The sequence below is a fragment of the Panthera onca genome, chromosome C2, assembly GCF_046562875.1.
Source record: "Panthera onca isolate mPanOnc1 chromosome C2, mPanOnc1 haplotype 2, whole genome shotgun sequence".
NCBI classification, from domain to species: domain Eukaryota; kingdom Metazoa; phylum Chordata; class Mammalia; order Carnivora; family Felidae; genus Panthera; species Panthera onca.
The window spans coordinates 106363031-106383530 of record NC_138347.1 but is presented as its reverse complement, the minus strand read 5'-3'; the positions used below and the strand labels follow the sequence as shown (position 1 = coordinate 106383530).

The 20500-nt window shown below is 39.4% G+C and overlaps 1 protein-coding gene across 1 annotated transcript in view; it reads left to right on the top strand.

Annotated features, from left to right (window-relative positions):
• The first annotated feature begins 927 nt into the window (after positions 1-927).
• GFM1 (G elongation factor mitochondrial 1) overlaps positions 928-20500 on the top strand; it is a 53260-nt gene continuing 33687 nt past the window's right edge. The window contains exons 1-9 of the mRNA XM_060639081.3: positions 928-1153; positions 2393-2545; positions 4084-4216; positions 4655-4859; positions 7269-7385; positions 10867-11017; positions 14760-14917; positions 15496-15580; positions 18674-18811. Coding sequence (XP_060495064.1) covers positions 1064-1153; positions 2393-2545; positions 4084-4216; positions 4655-4859; positions 7269-7385; positions 10867-11017; positions 14760-14917; positions 15496-15580; positions 18674-18811 — 1230 coding nt within the window. The 5' untranslated portion in view covers positions 928-1063. The remainder of the gene's footprint in view (positions 1154-2392; positions 2546-4083; positions 4217-4654; positions 4860-7268; positions 7386-10866; positions 11018-14759; positions 14918-15495; positions 15581-18673; positions 18812-20500) is intronic.

The following is a 20500-nucleotide window of genomic DNA, read 5'->3' as shown; positions in this document are numbered from 1 at the left end:
AAATGACATGGTCTGGCTTAAAAGGAGCCCTCTAGTCACAGTGTTGAGAATAGACTGAACTGCCTTGGGGCAGAAGCAGTGAGATCCTTTAGGAAATCTGTTATACAGCAATTAGGTTGAGAGATGGCAGTGTTGAGAGGTGGGGAGACAAGGTCAGGTTCTAGACCTAGTTTTGAAGGTGGTGCCTATAGAATAAACTGACAGATTACACCAGAGCTGTCAGAGAGTGGTGTCGAAGTGACTAACATTTTTGGTCAGGGCAACTCGAATGGAGTTTCCATTCACGAGATAAAGACTGCAGAAGATTTTGGGAGGAAGAGCAGAAGCTCTGTTTTAGACATACAGAGTGCGAGATACTCCTAAGACATCCAAGTGGAATCGCCAAAGATGCGGTCTTCCATAAGTACTGAACATGTAACATTTAACATCAAACAATGAACTTCTTGAAATGAGAAAAAAAAAACAAACAAAAAAACCCACCTGTAATTGATAGTTAATTTTTCCACGTTCTTTTCAGGTCATGTCTTACAGGTCATTTTTTTTTTTTTTTTTCGTATTTGTAATGACATAGATAATAATTTTGCATTTTTTTCCACTTAAAATTCTGTTGCAAACATTTCTCCACATTGCTATCTTGGTGGGGCTGTTCAAGCAGGACCTTCTAGGCACTTTGATGGAGGGGAATCTATTTCAGATTTTTTTGAAGTTATGAAAAATTTCAAACCTACACAAGAGACATGACAGCAACAATGAATACGCAAAACAACCATGTTTAAAAGGTTTCGTCCTTCCGGGAGCATGCAAATGTTTGGTTAGCTGGTCAAAGCGACGACACTTTCTCTTCCAAGTCTACAGAGGGCGCCCAGGTGTCGGAAGGCGCTGTTCGGCTCTGAGGTCCGGAAGCCTCTCTTTCCCTTCCTCTCGCCTCCCTAGCGTCCTTCGCCCCGGATGCGCTCTGCCGGCGCTGATTGCCGGCGTGACTTTGAACGCTTCCAGTTGTGGAGCTGGTTGCTGAGCAGACCCAGAGCCACCGGACCTTTACACCAGTTCTGCGCTCGCCTCAATGAGGTTGCTGGGAGCAGCCGTCGCCGCGGCTCTGGGGCGTGGGCCGCTCCCGCGGGTCCCCGCCAGCCTGGGATGGCAGGGGAAGCAGGTACTAGAGCCCGGCGAGGCGAGACCGAACCAGGGACTGCGGACGGGACTTTGCTGTTCTCCAGGGCTAGGGAACAGTGATTTCTTCCCTGGGACCTCCTGACAGCTCCGGAAAGGAGCTGTCGTGCCTCAGTGCTGAAAAGCCTTTCGGTACCTGCACATGTTCTCGTTCGTGAGCTGCGTCTCAGTACCTTGGGAGAGTGGACAAGGCCACCGATTATGGTTAAGCCTCTTTTTGGTATACCTTAAAGAGAAGTGACTGGAGTGAAGGTCAGACCAGCTGAAAAATTAGTGTGCTCAGGGTTCGAACTCCGGGCTTCTGACTGATCATCTAGTGCTCTTTTCACTGCACAGTGTCCTTGGGCTGGGTTATTTGATTTGGCGTTCAAACCTCCCGGTACTTTTCTTTGCATTTCTGTCTTTTGCGGAGGTTGCAGAATGGAGTAGGATTGAGTAGGACCTGAGCCTTTACTACTATGCAAACATCGTTTGCTTTCCTTGCTGATATTAATGGAATTTTGTCTAAGTGTCCACCAGAAACCATTTAGTATTTGCCCACCTTTTCTAAGGTCTCCTGTTTTCCTTTCCTCAGAAGTGCTGCAGTACATTTTGGATATGCAGTCCTATAGATAGAGGCTTATATTGTGTCCTGATTCCATAAAATGCAGGATTCTTCCTTACCCTCACCCCCGCCAGAATAAAATAAAGTTTTTAAAGAGTGATTGTTTTTGTACAGAAGGAATTGGAAATTTTTTCGTAGGCTACCTTGGAGACTGCAAACATCCTTGCTAGCTGTGGACTACACTACAGTAAGGGAGAAGGGAGAAAAAAATCAAAGTAAAATTTAAACTAAAAACTATTTCTTATTAAAGTACTTGTTGGAAATTGTCTTTCTGGTTTTATCAGCCCCAGCGTATAATTTCAAACCTGTAACATTTGGAAAAGTATCTGTCCCCTTTTATTTAATTAATTAGCTTCTTTGATACCTGTATATCTTCTCAGATTTATTTATTGTTAAGAATGTGTGTATCCCTTCTGTCTTCTCTTGTAGTTTCTCCTTTGGTTACAAGAGTCATAGGTTGAGGCATTCATTCCTTCTTTTGCCTTTCCAAGCTATCTCAAATGATGTCTGGTGTCCATTGAGATACATTGGTAGAAAGATACCAACCAACCAAATTCTAATTGTCCATTGTTATCTCTTACAGAAAGTGCGTTGATACAAGCTCTCCTATTTTTTCAGGTTAATTGGAAAGTCTGCCGATGGTGTTCATCAGGGGTGATTCCTAATGAAAAGATACGAAATATTGGAATCTCAGCTCACATTGATTCGGGGAAAACTACATTAACAGAACGAGTGCTTTACTACACTGGCAGAATTGCAAAGATGCATGAGGTATGTGGTTCATGGTTGATTCCAGGTTAGCGAGAGCTTGGTTTTAATTGTTTGGTCGTTATGATTTAATAAACATTACAAAACCTGAAAGATTAAATGAATGGTAACAGTGGACCTTTAGTCAGAGACCTGCCACAAACGGGATAGTTCATACTGGCTTGCAGTGTGGTTGTGAGGAATCCTCCTAGAGACCATCACTGTGTAGATTCTCAGTAAATTGTCTTTTAGGAATGTTAAGTCCCCCTGCAACTAATGTAACATCGTTAATTATACTTCAATTAAAAAGTCATGTGATGTATTAAGCAGCTGTTAAAGTAGTATTTACATAATTTTTAATGTTATGGAGAGATGTTTATAAAGTGGAAAAGCACTTTAAAACTGTACGTAGTATGATGTTTATAGTTACAAAATATACGTGTCAAAAAAATTTTTTTTTGGATTTTGTGGAGCAGTGGTGAGTGGTTTGGGGTCAGATTTAGGGAGTCCAGCGGTGGCAAACTGGACCCGGGGCTCAGCATGGAGCAGGTGAAGGTGCAGGTTGCTGTGGCTATGGCGCAAGAGCTGCTGTGGAGGATGCAGGACAAGTGTTTCCGGAGGTGCATCTGGAAGCCAGGGGCTCCCTGGACAGTTGGGAGCAGAAGTGCCTTGCCACCACATGGACTCCTGGAACACTGTGTCCGAGCCCTGCAACTCACAGCTGCAGCGGGAAGACTCTGCACCAGCCCCCACCCCCCTCGTTTCCATAAATGCCCTTTGTGAGGCAGGGGCCCCCTTGTGCTTTCTGCCTGCCTGCTGTGAGGATGAGGCCTGTGCCCCCACACTTGGGATGCAGCTCCCCTCCCACCTGCCAACGAGTGGGGCTTGGGGCTTGGGGGGTGGCCCTTGGGACTTCTCGAAGTGCTGGCAGCCCAACAGCACTTCTCCTGGTGTGCCCAGGCTCACCTGCTGCCTTGGGCATAGAATCCACATTTGGATCTGGAGGCGTGGTCAGGCCCCACCTCAGCTGTGACCTGATGGTGGGCAGACAGATACATTACTGAGAGAGAGGGGAAAAGAAAAGAAAACGATTTTTTGTAACTTTAAAGTCTCCTGAAGAAATTACCGTAACATTGAATAACTTTCCATTTCTTCAGAGGAATCTCATCTTGTTAAATCACAAGTACGTGGAAAGCTGAATTCTTCCCACCTAGGACTCAAAATCCACATGTAGTAGAGCAGGGAAAAATCTGTTCTCTGAACTTCTGCTCATGGACTGCCACAAGCCTGGTGGGCAGGAACAGTGTGAAGGAAACAAGGTTGGCTCTAAGACTGAGGTGATAGCTCTATGTTAGTAGTGCTGAGAATAACAATGAAAAGAGAGGCAGTAAATACAGGGCAAAACCTGGAATCACTCTTCTATTTCACAAGACATGGTTTGGTGATAGCCTTCTTGAAAAATTGCATCGGTTAACTGTGTGTGTTCTAGTTTCTTCTCAGTAAAGATTTCTCTCCTTGGGATGCAGGGACAGGGAAATCTGAATTGCTGTGTTTGTGTTTAGGTGAAAGGTAAAGATGGAGTTGGTGCTGTCATGGATTCCATGGAACTAGAGAGACAAAGAGGAATCACTATTCAGTCAGCAGCCACCTATACCATGTGGAAAGATGTCAATATCAACATTATAGATACTCCTGGTGAGTTGAATTCTTGGTTTTATTGCAGCTTGTTTTGACAAAAGCACATTTAGTTCTTTATTATGACCCAGCTTATTTTTGAGTGTCAAATAATACTCAGAAGTGTGACTGTGAATTCCTGTTAGAGAAATCTGACTTGGGACCTAGAGCACTTCATCCTTATGCAGTTCCCTTGAAAAATAGTACGAATAAACTGTGAGTTATAAAGGTTCTTGCTTGTTACAAGCTGTAGCTGATTTAAAGGTGCCCCGTGCCCTAGTAGTTTTTTGGAGAGTTGGGTCCCTGGACCTCATGGTTAGTAAATGGTATGGTGGTTGAAAAAATCCACATTTTAATTAGAAGGCTTATGTCCTGAGCAGAGATATAAAAACGTATAATTGTGCATGTTATAAAAATTCATACTGCTCTTTAAGACCTCACACACTTTGTCTCATTTAGGACACGTGGACTTCACAATAGAAGTTGAAAGGGCCCTGAGAGTGTTGGATGGTGCAGTCCTTGTTCTCTGTGCTGTTGGAGGGGTGCAGTGCCAGACCATGACTGTTAATCGTCAGATGAAGCGCTATAATGTTCCATTTCTAACTTTCATTAACAAATTGGACCGAACGGGCTCCAACCCAGCCAGGGCCCTGCAGCAAATGAGGTACTGAGCCTTAGAACAGGAGGGGCTGGGATGATCTGGATAAGAAAGTTTATGTCCAGAAGGACAATTAATTCAGTGTCATTAAGCTTTATTCCTAATTTTTTTTTTCTCTAAAAAATATATTTATGTGAGTCACTTAGTAAAAGAAACACTGAAGTCAGGGGTGCCTGGGTGACTCAGTCAGTTAAGCATCTGACTTCAGCTCAAGTCATGATCTTCAGCTCAGGTCATGGTTCAGGAGTTCAAGCCCTGTGTTGGGCTCTGTGCTGGCTCAAAGCCTGGAGCCTGCTTCAGATTCTGTGTCTTCCTCTCTGACCCTCCCCACTTATACTCTGTCTCTGTCTCTCTCAAAAATAAATAAAACATTTTTTAAAAACTTAAAGAAAGAAAGATTGATGTCAATAGTTTGTTTTGTGGTTGTAATCTCATCAACTGCCTTCTCTGTAAAACGGGGAAAATATGACTTAAACTGTAGGGAGGTTTAAGGTGAGTTCAGAAAACAATCTGGCAATTCACTGTTTTGCTGTGATTAGAGAAATAATCTAGAGTAGATTTTGAAAGTAGTTTATTTAGACAAACCTAGAGAATCATCACCTATTTTAACCTTTACATGAGGAATTTTAATTAACATCCATAAATAGTATGGTATATAGTCCCTTGGGTTCATATGGTAACATATTTGCTAAGAGTAACACTTCCTTTCTGTAGCAGATGTAACTTAGTAGTAGTTGTAGCATTGTACCTTTTGCCCAATACTGTATATTTCACATAGCCTTTGAAAAGAGTTGAAGTTTCACTTTGTACTTTTTGTAGACGTGTAAATGTAGCTGCCAAGTTCCTAGCTACAATTCACATGGCAGAGCTGATGAAAATAAACAGTCAAGTTTGAGTAGTAGAGAGACAAAGAGTGATGTGTCTGGTGACAAGATCGGTATTGAGGAACTTCCAAGTGAGAGCATTGCTGTGTGTGCCTGATGGAAGTGATTGTATTTGGGAATATGAACATGAAATTCTTCTTTATTGGGTATTTGTAATATTTTCCTGGCAAAACAAAGTGTTTTCAGTTTTTGTCCTTATTACTTCTGTTTTATTTGTGCTTGGCAAGAGATGGACTGTTTCCACCAAGTCTTTGTCTGAATTCCAGGAAAATTCTCTTTTAGCATTTGACTACTGCGGCTCTTTTTCTGCTCTACTCCCTTTTATCTGCATTCTGTATCTCTCATTAAACAGATGTTAGAAATTCTAACATCTGTTCTTCTGGTTCCGGTGTCCATGTATTAACTTTTCTACCGTACATTCTCCTACATCTTTTTCTCTTCTCATTTTGGATTGGGTTATGAGAGAATTCTTGAGGTCAGTCTTCCAGATCATAAATCTGATAGTCATGTGTGTCCCTTCTGTTATTTAGCCTGTTGTTTTTCTTTTTCTGCAATTGTGTAATTAATTTCCATAATCCTTCTCTTTTATCGCAACATCTTTATTAATAGTGGTGATTACTTCTCAGGTCTTTACATTTTCTTTCCTTTTAGTAACTCTCTCCTTGGAATTTGGTACTGGTTTTTGAGCTCACACCTCTCTTTTAAGTTATTGGTAACCTTCAAATATTTGGTGATTCTTAGTTACCTATCCATAGCTATACATGGGAGCCTAGAGCGTAGACTTAACAATGGTAGCTAGAGCGTATTTCTTCTTGAGTGAGAATTCCTGCTACTGAATCCCTTCAGTGATCGTGTCTGATAAAGGGTACAACCTAGGGGCGCCTGGGTGGCTCAGTCGGTTGAGCGTCCGACTTCAGCTCAGGTCACGATCTCGCGGTCCGCGAGTTCGAGCCCCGCGTCGGGCTCTGGGCTGACAGCTCAGAGCCTGGAGCCTGTTTCGGATTCTGTGTCTCCCTCTCTCTCTGCCCCTCCCCTGTTCATGCTGTGTCTCTCTCTGTCTCAAAAATAAATCAACGTTAAAAAAAAAATAAAAATTAAAAAAAAAAAAAAGGGTACAATCTAACGGTGTCTGATTTTTAACACACACACTCAGAGGTCTCCTGTAAGAATTTCCTCTTCAGCTAGCTATAGTCTGCTTGCTAAAGTCAGCTGGTCTAAGAATGAGAGTTGGGCAAGGTGATCCCACTTCCCACTGTGCTTTAATTTTCTGACCAACCACCATTGACTTGTTCTTCCCCCTTCTGTTTTTAATCCAGAGTATTCTGGGGGTCTGATGGGAAAACACTTATTTTAGAGTTCTTTTGTTGCCTAAATAGGGTTTTGGCTTTCTGAGCTTGATGAGTTTGGCTGTTCCCAACTGTTTTATATCTTCCCTCCCAGTTCCACAACATCTGCCATTGATGTATTTTTGTTGTTTCAAAGGGATTTAGGGAGAAAAAAATGAAGTAAACTATGTATTTTTATTTTTCAGGTCTAAACTGAGTCATAATGCAGCATTTGTGCAGATACCCATTGGTTTGGAGGGTGATTTTAAAGGTGTAATAGATCTTATTGAGGAACGAGCCATTTACTTCGATGGAGACTTTGGGTAAGTTAGAAATATGTTACTAAAATCTTACATTTTAAAAAGCATCAAAGAAAAGGAAAAGGATGAGTTCTTTAAACATAGAGAAAACATCTTTTTAAAATGTGGCTGGAGGACTATACTTCAAAATGACTTTGTTTTAATGCCTTTAATCCTAGTTGCTTCCCATTTTGCTTAGTATTTATTCCAAGGGAGAGTATGTTACTTTTTGGGTAATTTGTATCATGTTGTGACATGCATGGTATGATAAAATGAGGCGTTCAGCTCCAGCTAGTAATAGATCTCTTTTTCTACTTGTTCATTTTTGTTCATTCATTCTGCAGAGTTTTATGGAGCAGCTGCTATGTCCTGGGTATTGTGATAAAATCTGGGAAGAATACATGGATCATAAGTGCTCTACCTACTTTATGAGATTATAAAGATAAAAGGATAATATGTAGTAGCAGTTAAAAATAGTACAAATGTGGTTTGGGTAATATAAGAAGCAAATTGGTAATTTTTTGACCTGGTACTTGGTCCATCAGTCACCTTTTGAGTGGCCTCTGCGTACAAAACACTGTAATTTCCCAGTGGTTTTCAAACTTTGACATTCAGAAAAATCACCTGAAAGTTGTTAAAGCACATTCCTCGATGCACCTCCAGAAGATTCTTATTCAGTAGATCTAGGGTGGAGCCTGGAATTTGCATTTCTAGAAAGCTCCCAGGTGCTGCTGCCATTGTAGATCTACAGACCACACTTTGAGTGGCACTGTTTTGGACAATGTGGGAAATCATAAACTACCCTTCCTTATGAGGAGTGGCCCCCCGTGGCAGTTTCTCCAAACATAATTCCTGAGAGGTTTTCCTTCTCTGCTGTGAAACTGGGATTGCTAGGCTGGCAGGTGGGTGAAGGGTGTTGTGATCAGTTAACTATCATTTGTCCTCAGCTGTCTTGTAGGCAGAGAAAGAATATAGGCGGTTCTCTCACTTTTTGTGTGACCATCTATTTCTTGGGATGTGAGGTCAAGAGAACAGAGATATTTTAATAAAGTTTATTCAGTGCTGTGTCCCCAGCCCTAGAACTTCCTAGTACATAAGTATTCAAAAAATATTTGTAAATGAATGAATAAATCCACTTTCCCAGAATTACCAGGGCACACATTTGTCTTCTAAAGTAGAGGCTCTTTTTTTTTTTTTTTTAACGTTTTTATTTATGTTTGAGACAGAGAGAGACAGAGCATGAACGGGGGAGGGGCAGAGAGAGAGGGAGACACAGAATCGGAAGCAGGCTCCAGGCTCTGAGCCATCAGCCCAGAGCCCGACGCGGGGCTCGAACTCACGGACCGTGAGATCGTGACCTGAGCCGAAGTCGGACGCTTAACCGACTGAGCCACCCAGGCGCCCCTAAAGTAGAGGCTCTTAAACTTTGTTGTATGCTCCCACCACAGATGAAATTTCTTAACATACCTGAACCCTCTTCCAGCCCTAGACCACTGGGTATGTAAATTTTGAAAACCCTCCACAGATGATTCTGACCCGAAAGAGTAAGAACCAGGGAGCTTGACAGGAAGGATGAAATTACGATCTGAAGGCTGTGAAGACCATTCTTTAGGATAGTAAGAATTATATTCTGACTATTTGCAGTTGACTTCTTTTATTTTTTTTAGGAACATGTTTTCTGAAAAGCTTACTTTTTTGAAATTAGTTTCCATTTTTAAAGAAATACTTTGAAAGTCTTTGAGACTGACGTTTTTAAACATCAAGTATATCCATTTCTCAGTTGTGTATATTTTATTTGTGAGTCTTACCTATTCATCCCCTAGAGGAATGGAGAACCTGGGGTAAAGGTTGAAGAGTTTGTCATATTTACTAACCTTTTTTTTACTGCAAATTAATGTATTCTGTGTTAATATTCTGTAATTGGGTTTGTTAATAATAGAAAGAGAGGTCTCTATTTCTGCTTGTTAGTGACTACAATGTTCTGGTTAATTTGGTTAATAGAATTTTCAAGAGTCATATGAGCTTTGGAGTCAGATTGGCTTTGAATCTTGGCTCTTACATTTACTAGTAGTACAACCTTTGTGTAAATTTTAAAGTTAGTCTTTACATTTCATTTTAATGCAAATATATCAGAGTTCTTTCTCATCTAAAAAAAATTTAGCCATTAGGGTTCATCTTTTTCATTGGTGCTTTTTATTTTTTTAATTTTATTTATTTATTTTAATATGAAATTTATTGTCAAATTGGTTTCCATACAACACCCAGTGCTCATCCCAAAAGGTGCCCTCCTCAATACCCATCACCCACCCTCCCCTCCCTCCCACCCCCCATCAACCCTCAGTTTGTTCTCAGTTTTTAAGAGTCTCTTATGCTTTGGCTCTCTTCCACTCTGACCTCTTTTTTTTTTCTTTTTCCCTTCCCCTCCCCCATGGGTTTCTGTTAAGTTTCTCAGGATCCACATAAGAGTGAAAACATATGGTATCTGTCTTTCTCTGTATGGCTTATTTCACTTAGCATAACACTCTCCAGTTCCATCCACATTGCTACAAAGGGCCATATTTCATTCTTTCTCATTTCCACGTAGTATTCCATTGTGTATATAAACCACAATTTCTTTATCCATTCGTCGGTTGATGGACATTTAGGCTCTTTCCATAATTTAGCTATTGTTGAGAGTGCTGCTATAAACATTGGGGTACAAGTGCCCCTATGCATCAGCACTCCTGTATCTCTTGGGTAAATTCCTAGCAGTGCTATTGCTGGGTCACAGGGTAGATCTGTTTTTAATTTTTTGAGGAACCTCCACACTGTTTTCCAGAGCGGCTGCACCAGTTTGCATTCCCACCAACAGTGCAAGAGGGTTCCCATTTCTCCACATGCTCTCCAGCATCTATAGTCTCCTGATTTCTTCATTTTAGTCACTCTGACTGGAGTGAGGTGATATCTGAGTGTGGTTTTGATTTGTATTTCCCTGATGAGGAGCGATGTTGAGCATCTTTTGATGTGCCTGTTGGCCATCTGGATGTCTACTTTAGAAAAGTGTCTATTCATGTTTTCTGCCCATTTCTTCACTGGATTATTTGTTTTTCGGGTGTGGAGTTTGGTGAGCTCTTTATAGATTTTGGATACTAGCCCTTTGTCCGATATGTCATTTGCAAATATCTTTTCCCATTCCGTTGTTGCCTTTTAGTTTTGTTGATTGTTTCCTTTGCTGTGCAGAAGCTTTCTATCTTCATGAGATTCCAATAGTTCATTTTTGCTTTTAATTCCCTTGCCCTTGGGGATGTGTCAAGCAAGAAATTGCTGCGGCTTAGGTCAGAGAGGTCTTTTCCTCCTTTCTCCTCTAGGGTTTTGATGGTTTCCTGTCTCACATTCAGGTCCTTTATCCATTTTGAGTTTGTTTTTGTGAATGGTGTAAGAAAGTGGTCTAGTTTCATTTTTCTGGTGCTTTTTATTTTTAATTGAGTATCCTTAAAATAGCAACACAAAGCATTTCTTTTCTTAGTCAAATTGTTCGATATGAGGAAATTCCAGCAGAATTCAGGGCAGCAGCAGCTGACCACCGGCAGGAGCTGATTGAATGTGTTGCCAATTCAGATGAGCAGCTTGGTGAGATGTTCCTGGAAGAAAAAATCCCCTCAATTTCTGATTTAAAGGCAAGTGCTCTCAAAATAAGTCTTACATTAACCAGAAAAAGCGGTGGGGTTTTTTGTTGTTTGTTTTTTGTGGGAAAAAGACATGATGCTTTTATGCATGGCTTTTATTAATGAAATCTGAGCAAATTTATTTAACATTGTTGATTTTTTTTTGAAAAATACTTGGCGGTGACATATAACTCTTTTTTTTAAAGTAAGGAGTTCTGTAACATCTTAAAATGGGAAAGCAGTTACAGTTTGTTATAGGAAAAAAAAAAAGATATTTAAACATCCAACTTCTTGGGTATACCTTAAGAAAGAGGAAGATAAATATAGAAGCGTTATAGCAATAAAGACAGATTAAGAGACAAGGCTGTTAAATGTTTGCAGACTAAATGTTGATACGTGTAGTATTGTACTATTTAGAAGGGCTGTATAGATTTCTTCACTTGATCAATTAGTTCTATAAAAATAAGATATCTGTCTGAGACTGGTATTTATTTTTTGAATAGACAATTTTTCCACAGGAGACGTACACATGGTCAATAAGCAACCAAAAAGATGCTCAGCATCAGTAATCATTAGGGAAAGCAAATCAGAACCATAATGATATTTCACTTTATCTATGAGGATGGCTATTTAAAAAAAAAAAACAAAACCAAAAACCCAGAATCAATTTTTTTCTGTTAATATTCTTTTCTTTCTTTCTTTTTTTTTTTAATGTTTTTATTTTTGAGAGAAAGAGAGTGCGAGTGGGGGAGGGGCAGAGAGAGAGGGAGACAGAATCCAAAGCAGGCTCCAGGCTTTGAGCTGTCAGCATAGAGTCTGAGGCGGGGCTCAAACTCACAAACGGCGAGATCTTGACCTGAGCCAAAGTTGGACACTTAATCCACTGAGCCACCCAGACATTCCTGTTATTTTCTGGTAAATAAAATATTTTCAGGCATCCCTAGTTATTTTCTGTAAAATGTCCAGTATTGGCAGGGATGTGGAGAAATTGAAACTCTTGTGCATTGCTAGTGGGAATGTAAGGTGATGCAGTCACTGTAGAGAAAGTATAGCCATTGTTTAAAAAAAAATTAAACCTAGAACTACCATATGATCCAGGGATTCCACTTCTGGGTAATATCCAAAATAATTGAAAGCAGGGACTCAAACAGGTATTTTGTACACCTGTGTTGATAACAGCACTATTCACAATAGCAAAAACCAGTAAACACTCCAAATGCTTAGCAGTGGATGAATGGATAAACAAAATGAGTATGTACATGCAATGGAATATTATTCAGCCTTAAAAAGGAATGAGATTCTGATACACATTATAGCATGGATGAACTATGAAGACATGCCAAATGATACAAACTAGACACAAAAAGACAAATATTGTATGATTCCACTTACATGAGGTACCCAGAATAGTCGTAATTCCTAGAGACAGAAGTAGTGGTTACCAGGGGCAGTGGCAGAGGGGTGCGTTACGGAGTGGAGAGTTTAATGGGTCAGAGTTTCAATTTGAGATGATGAAAAAGTTCTGGAGATGGATAGAGGTGGAGGTGGCATAGCATAGCAGTGTAAATGTACTTAATGCCACTGAGCTGTGTACTGAAAACTGATTAAAATGATAAATTCTATGTTTATTTTACCATTAAAAAAACATTCATTTTACCAAACCACATGGTACACTTAGCAGAGATCAGGTAAATAATTATTGTGTGTAAGACCTTGTACTCATGGGGGTTATAGTAGATCAGATGCACAAGGGAAGAACCCTATTGAAGCTGAGGATGCTTTAATGTATCTCATAACTTGAGTCCTTTAGCATTCACAAACTATGTAGGAAGGTATAGGTCAAGCATTGTGTCCTGGGAACCTCAGTGCAGAGTTAGGATTTTATCTATTACTGGGGTTGTGTCAGAGATCCCCAAGACCATTCCCTGGTTCAGTGATTCATGAGGATCACCCAGGGTTCTCAACACATTATCATACTCATGACTATGATTTAATACAGTGAAAAGATACAAGGCAGAACCGGCAAAGGGTAAAGGCACATGAGGTAAAAAGTCCAGAAGAAACCACGTGTAAGCTTCCAAGAGTCCTTTCCCAGGGGAGTCATGGCGGGGCAGGCCTCATTCCTCCAGCAGTGAGTGGTGACCTCACCTGTGAAATCCCAGCTACTGGAAACTCAGTGCCCTGGGTGTTATGAAGGGCTGGTCACAGACATCCTCTGCCTAGTGTGTACCCATATTCCAGACTCCCAGAAGGAAAGCAGGTGTTCAGCATTACACCACACTGTGCAAACACTGTAGGCCCAGCAAACCATTCATGGTTCTTGGAATGCTGGGAACCCTCCTGAAATCCAGGTTCCCAGACACCTTCCAGGGGGCCAGCCTTGCAAACAGGCTTTTCTAAGCCTAGTCGTTTCAGCGCTGCTCTGTTTACTGTTTTCTGCATAGGATACATGGGTATACTTTACTTTATGTGTTATTGGATATATTATTAGGGACAGTGGAAAGACAATAACTTTCAAGTGTGCAAGTGATTCTTATGAAAACAAGGGAAATTTTTGGAAAAATAAACCTCTTGTTAAATCTACCACCCTCAAGTTTTTCTCTATTCAATTAAACTAAACGTGGTAAGATTCTTTTACGTCCCTACTTGCATATGAGAGAGGGGCAGAAAGTCTGAGTTGTGATCATGTGGCATAGGGATAATCTAAGCCGTTAGTAAGGTAGCCATTTGTGGATCCTAGCAACAGCAAAAACAAGCTTTTGTGATAATTTCATATAGCAATTTCTTTCTTGTTATGCATATTTTCCCCTATTTTATACTCCCTTTATCGTATGCAGCTGTTATGCTACTGTTCACTGTGGTGCTGTTTGGAAATTGTGATTGTACATGTTTCTTGGAGTAGCTAGTTTTCTATTTTTTCATGAGGACTGAGAAAGACTTGTACACTGGCTCTGTATTTCTGCTGTGGCGGCTTGTGGCTACAGCACTGCTGTTGACCTATTCCGGCTGCTAAGACCTACAGCTCCTCAGAGGCCTACTTAGCTGGGAGGGCCACCTGGGGCATACAGCTGGGACACATTAATAGTGCTTGCAATAGAGTGGGGTATGACCTGGAGGTTGTTATTTTAGAGCCTGTTACAATCATGGCCCTTAATTTGTGAGTGATTTGTACTCCTTGGCTTCCTGTATGTATGTTATTTTTAAAAAAAGAAAAATCTGTTAATTAAACGTTTTTTAATAGATGCTATTTTTCATTGTTTTAAACATTTAAAAACATACAAAAGTATACAGTAAAGAAAAAAATCTCGCATGTGATTCCCATTTGCCTAGTTCTCTGCCTCTTCCTGATAACAGGTTACCAGTTAATAGATTGTGGTGTATCTTTCCAGAGATTGTGTGTTTTACTTTTCCTTATGTTTTACATAATTGTTAGCATACTGTTTATACAATTCTGTGTGTGTGTGCCTCTTTTTTTATGTGTATGTATGTATTTTTGGTCATATTGAAAATTAGTGACACTGCAAGAGTGTCAAAAGTGGTTATACAGTGAATTGCTTCCTAGCCCTGAAAAAGGAACTGATTTTTTTTTTCTTGTATTTTGACCTTAAGTTATAGAGGACCTGATTCTAGTCTGCACAATAGCCTGTACTCCAACGAGTACCAGTTCATTTTATTCACTTGTTGGTTTGTAATTGATTTGAAATACAAAACTTTTTTTAAAGTTAGTAATTATTCAATTTTTTTTCTTTTGTAGCGTGCAATCCGAAGAGCTACTCTAAATAGGTCATTTACTCCTGTCTTTTTGGGAAGTGCTTTGAAGAACAAGGGAGTTCAGCCCCTTCTAGATGCTGTTTTAGAATACCTCCCAAATCCATCTGAAGTCCAAAATTATGCTATTCTCAATCAGGACGAGTAAGTCTTGGAAATTGAATCTTAGTTTATACACAAATATTTTAACACGTACTATGAAAGAATTTAAGAGTGGTTCTTTTGATTAAGTTGTGTTTGTGGTTTTTTTCCCTGTAATTTACTAAAATCAATCGCCCATTTCTATTTGGATAACACTTTTGACATCTAGAAAAATATTATACCACTTTCCATATCATATTCTGTTTGTGAGTTAGAAAGAAGTATGGTTTATTATCTACCAAGGTTTGCATCATTAGTAAATTTTTTCATTTGGGACCAGCTGGTTTTGGTCATACCCCCCAAAAAAAGCTTTGAGAAACAAACTTTTTAAAGGTCTCATTGATTATTTTTCTTTTCTTAAACTGGCACTTCTGTGTTTTTAGTCTACTCTGGTCCTGTCACAATGTAGTAATTAAGCCCTGAGAAGTTATTCTTACTCATCTCTTTCAGTGAAATTTCAGTTATGGGAGGTATAAATGTTTAGCATGCATGTGCTTTTGCCCAGGTAATACTCTGATGAAACAAATTGATATACAAGAAGTATCAAATACTGCATCTCACAGATTTACATTTCTTTTAAGTGACTCGAAAGAGAAAAACAAAATCTTAATGAACTCTGAAAGAAACAGTTCCCACCCATTTGTAGGCCTGGCTTTTAAACTGGAGGTAAGTGGCTTTCTAATGTATTTAATTGCTATATGTAGAAATATTCTTTTAAGGTTTTCTTCCTATTACAAAATGAATATGAGAGATTTGGTTACAGATTGCTCTGCTAAAAGGCTCCCCCCTCCCCCCCCGCCTTCCATACAGCCTCTTTAGAAGGAAGTTACTGTACACAGCCCATGCTTAAGGGGGGAGGAATTATGCTCTACCCCCTTGAGGGAACAGTATCCACTGTCACTTATGTGGGTGTTGTCTTCTTTCCCCCATTTATATTTTTATTCAGTCATTCCTTTATATCAATATGGCCTCATGGATATTTATTGTGAGATACAGTGAATAGTATGTTATTTATTTTGTTGCCCAGGTTTGGCCATTGGAGCTCTTTCGGTTGCTCCTGTGTTCTTTCGAATACTTCCTGACTTTGTGGCACTATAGGATCCCCCATGCTTATCATGTGTACTCCCTGTCCCAGCTCTAGAATCAACCATCTCTCTAGGTGCTTTGGTTCTTTTTAATCAAGAATGATATTAGAAACCAAGATTTAAGTACGGGGGTGTACTTTTTGTTAGGGTGTCGTTGCTTCTATTCATATGTTGTAAGTGGAGAAAAAAGGTAGATAATTTCGAAGTGTTAAGAGTGGTTATTTCTGTAACGGGATTATATTTTGGAGGCGTTTTCTTAGTTTTCATTAAAAAATTTTTACAATACACTTCTTGTAAAAGAAAAAGATAATTTTAAATTAAAAAGTACAAATAACATTGCAGTGACAATTTTTATGTGTAAAGCTTTTAAAAATATATATATGTAAGAATGTCTTCTTAGGATTCCTAGAATGGTGATTACTGAATTAAAGGAATGAATGCTTTTTTGCCAGATTCCTGTCATACTCTCAGAGTAATGTATTATTTCAGTGCATCTTTATCAGCATTGAGTATTATTTATTTTAAGAATTTTTTTAAATGTTTATTTTTGAGAGAGAGAGAGTTTGGCTATTGTAGTTAATGCTGCTGTAAACATTGGGGTGCATGTACCCCTTTGACTCTGTACTTTTGTATTCTTTGGGTAAATACCAAATAGTGCAATTGCTGGATCATAGGGTAGTTCTATCTTTAACTTTTTGAGGAACCTCCATACTGTTCTCCAGAGTGGATACACCAGTTTGCATTCCCACCAATAGCACAAAAGGGTTCCACTCTGCATCCTTACCACCACCTGTTGTTTCTTGTCTTATTAATAAATTTCAGCCATTCTGACTGGTATGAGGTGATATCTCACTGTGGTTTTGATTTGTACTTCCCTGATGATGAATGATGTTGAGCATCTTTTCTTGTGTCAGCCATCTGGATGTCTTCTTTCGAAAAGTGTCTTTTCATGTCTTTTGCCCATTTCTTAACTGGGTTGTTTGTTTTTTAGGTGTTGTGTTTGATAGGTTCATTATAGATTTTGGATACTAAGCCTTTATCAGATATGTCATTGCAAATATCTTCTCCCATTCTGTTGGTTGCCTTTTAGTTTTGCTGATTGTTTCCTTGGCTGTGCAGAAGCTTTTTATTTTGATGAGGTCTCAGTAGTTCATGTTTGCTTTTGTTTCCCTTGTCTCCGGAGACATGTCTAGTAAGAAGTTGCTATAGCCAACGTCGAAAAGTTGCTGCCTGTGTTCTTTAGGATTTTGATGGCCTCCTGTCTCACATCTAGGTCTTTCATCCGTTTTGAATTTGTTTTTGTTTCTGGTATGAGCAAGTGGTCCAGTTTCATTCTTCTGCATGTTGCTGTCTGGTTTTCCCAACACCATCTGTTGAAGAGACTGTCTTTTCTCCAGTGGTTATTCCTTTCTCGCCTTGTCGAAGATTAGTTGACCTTATAGTTGTGGGTCCATTTCTGGGTTCTCTGTTCTGTTCCATTGATCTATGTGTGTGTTTTTTTGCCAGGACCATACCATCTTGATGACATAGCATTTTAATGTAGCTTGAAATCCAGAATCATCATGCCTCCTGTTTTGTTTTTGTTAAAATTTCAGAATTGCCTTGGCTATTCAGGGTCTTTTGTGGTTCCATACAAATTTTAGAATTGTTTGTTCTAGCTGTGCAAAGAATGTTAGTGACATTTTAATAGTACTTCTGTACTTTTTAAGTTTGGAATATTTAATATATTTTTATATCAGTCGGGGTTAGCTTCTTATTGCCTTAATTCTTCAGAAATTTCTATTTTTATCCATTTATTCTTCTAAATGAATTTTAAAATCATTAATCAAATGTTTAAAAATTCCTCTTGGGAATTTTTTTGCTATTGTGTTAAACCTGTAAATTAGCATGGGAAGAATTGGCAACTTTTAAAGCATATCTAATTGGTTAGTGTTAAGATTGAGGAGGAATTGATCCTTGATTATTTTATATTCAGTTATTTTAAAGAATGCTTCTTTGTGGGCATCTGGGTGGCTCAGTTGGTTAAGCATCTGACTTTGGCTCAGGTTGTAATCTCACGGTTCATGAGTTCAAGCCCTGCTTTGGGTGACCCCCACTTCTCTCTCTCCTTTCCTCTCACCCTCTCTCCCTCTCTTTCTGTCCCTTGCTCAATTGTGCCCTCTCTCTCTCTCAAAAAAAAAAAAAAAAAAAAAATGCTTATTTGTATAGCTTTCCAGGTGCTTATCAAAGGTTTTCTAGGTGTATAGTACAGCTTTACCATTTCTGATAATATTTTTGCTCTTTCCAATATATATTGTCTTTCCAATAATTATAACTGATTTGTGTTTACATCTTAATTGTATTAAACTGAACTTATGAAATAATATTAGAAGGCAAAAGGATATTTCCTTATTACATATACAATTTAAAATTATTTTCTAATTTTTATTTCAGAAGAATCAGAAGTAATATCTTGGATTGTGATACCAAAAAGACCAGCAACAACCATTTAACTCATGTATATTCAAAGCTGATATTTTTAAGTATTTTATGGCAATAAACCAAAACACATATATAAAGTATACTACTAAAATTGATAGGGAATAATTGGAGGTTGTTGTGAAGTTTTTCTCCTAATTTTGATTCTTACATCTCTTTTTTCTTCTTTCTGCCCTTACCCAATCTTGACTTCTAGGCTGGGCGATTTGGACAGTTAACATATGTCCGCAATTATCAAGGAGAACTGAAGAAGGGTGACACCATCTGTAACACGCGGACGGGAAAGAAAGTGCGGGTGCAACGGCTGGTTCGCATGCACGCCGACATGATGGAGGCAAGTAGAGGTCCTTGTTGAGAGATCAGAAATATCGCGAATGCAATTCACATGAAATAGATCTTCCTTCTTGGTATGCTGAGTCCCACAAGAAAATCACTTCTACTTGAATGTGTTTTCCTAACTTCTTCCTTTTTACTTAGATATGCTATAATTCTTTTTTTTTTTAATTTTTTTTAACATTTATTTATTTTTGAGAGAGAGAGAGTGTGAGCAGGGGAAGGGCAGAGATAGAGGGAGACACAGAATCTGAAGCAGGCTCCAGGCTCCGAGCTATCAGCACAGAGTCCACCCTGGGGCTTGAACTCATGAACTGTGAGATCATGACCTGAGCCGAAGTCAGACACTTAACCGACTGAGTCACTCAGGTGCCCCTGCTATAATTCTGATGTCGCACTTTGGTATGGGCTAAATTACTAGATGTTAAGGACACATTTTATGCCACTGTTTGTGATTAGCTGTATTTCCTCAATGGCCAAGGTTAAGGAGAAAGGACGATTAGTTCCCTAAGACTCAGAACACAAGATTCAGCACCTTTCTCAAGAACTGCCATCACAAAGAGTGTGTAATAGGTGTTAGGACAACGTAAGTGGTTTTCAGAGGCAATTGAGAGTAATTAGTTCATACACAGTGTCCAACATTTCAGGGAATTAACTTTCACAAGTATGGCCTGTGTGAAAGCCCTATTTAACCCTAGAGCTTTTTATTCCTATTATAGAACGAGCCCCCGCAGAAGGACCTTATTGGTGCTGAAATCCATCTGAAGATTTAGAGCCTCTCAAGATCTTATCTGGGAAATAAACTTTGGTTTATGGCTTGAATTTTTGAATTGGTTCTGAATCTATCCATGCCTTCTGTGGTCTTTTAGGATTAAGTCTTGGTAGAAATGCTAAGTGTGTGAAGTTGTCTCCTCCTCCTGCTCTTTCCCAAGTCACTTCTATTCCTAGAGAGGTTTATTTGTCAGCAAAAGCTTATGACATTCAGAAATTTGTGGTAACCATAACTTTGTCTCTCCTGGAAGGTGAGTGAGCAGTCTTTCAAAATTGGATGCAATTGCTGTTTTGTGAGATAGGCAGCAGGGGGCATTATAGAGGGATTGGTGATTGTCACAGCCGTTTGTTTTTATGGGCTGGCCAGAGGCTAGGAGATGTGTTTATCTGTGTAAATGTTAGACTCAGGCACACTTGCTCATTCACAGCCACAGCTGTTATGAATGAACTGTCAATATAAGTGGACAAAAACTAGGAAACTTAAGAGGCACCAGTGCTTTGTTCTTGATTTCCTGTGTTTACTTGACTGCTTGCATCTGTGAGAAATTAAAATTATTTTAAGTACATGAGCTGAATTCCCCTGCCTTTGTTTTCAAAACTTCCTTTGCAGTTTTTCCTCTTACGTCTTTGTCATACATATGTCATTGTTGGACTGTGGCAACATGTATAATATACATCCTTTTTTGTTTGTTTTTTTATTTATCTTGAGAGAGAGAGCATGCACGCACACAAGTGCAGTGGAGGGGTAGGGAGAGGGGGAGAGAGAGAGAGAGGAGAGAAGAGAGAGAAGTAGGCTGTATGCTGTCAGCGCAGAGCCCGATGCAAGGCTCGATCTCACGACCATGAGATCATGTCCTGAGCCAAAATCCAGAGTCAGACACTTAACCTACTGAGCCACCCAGGTGTAATACATCCTTTT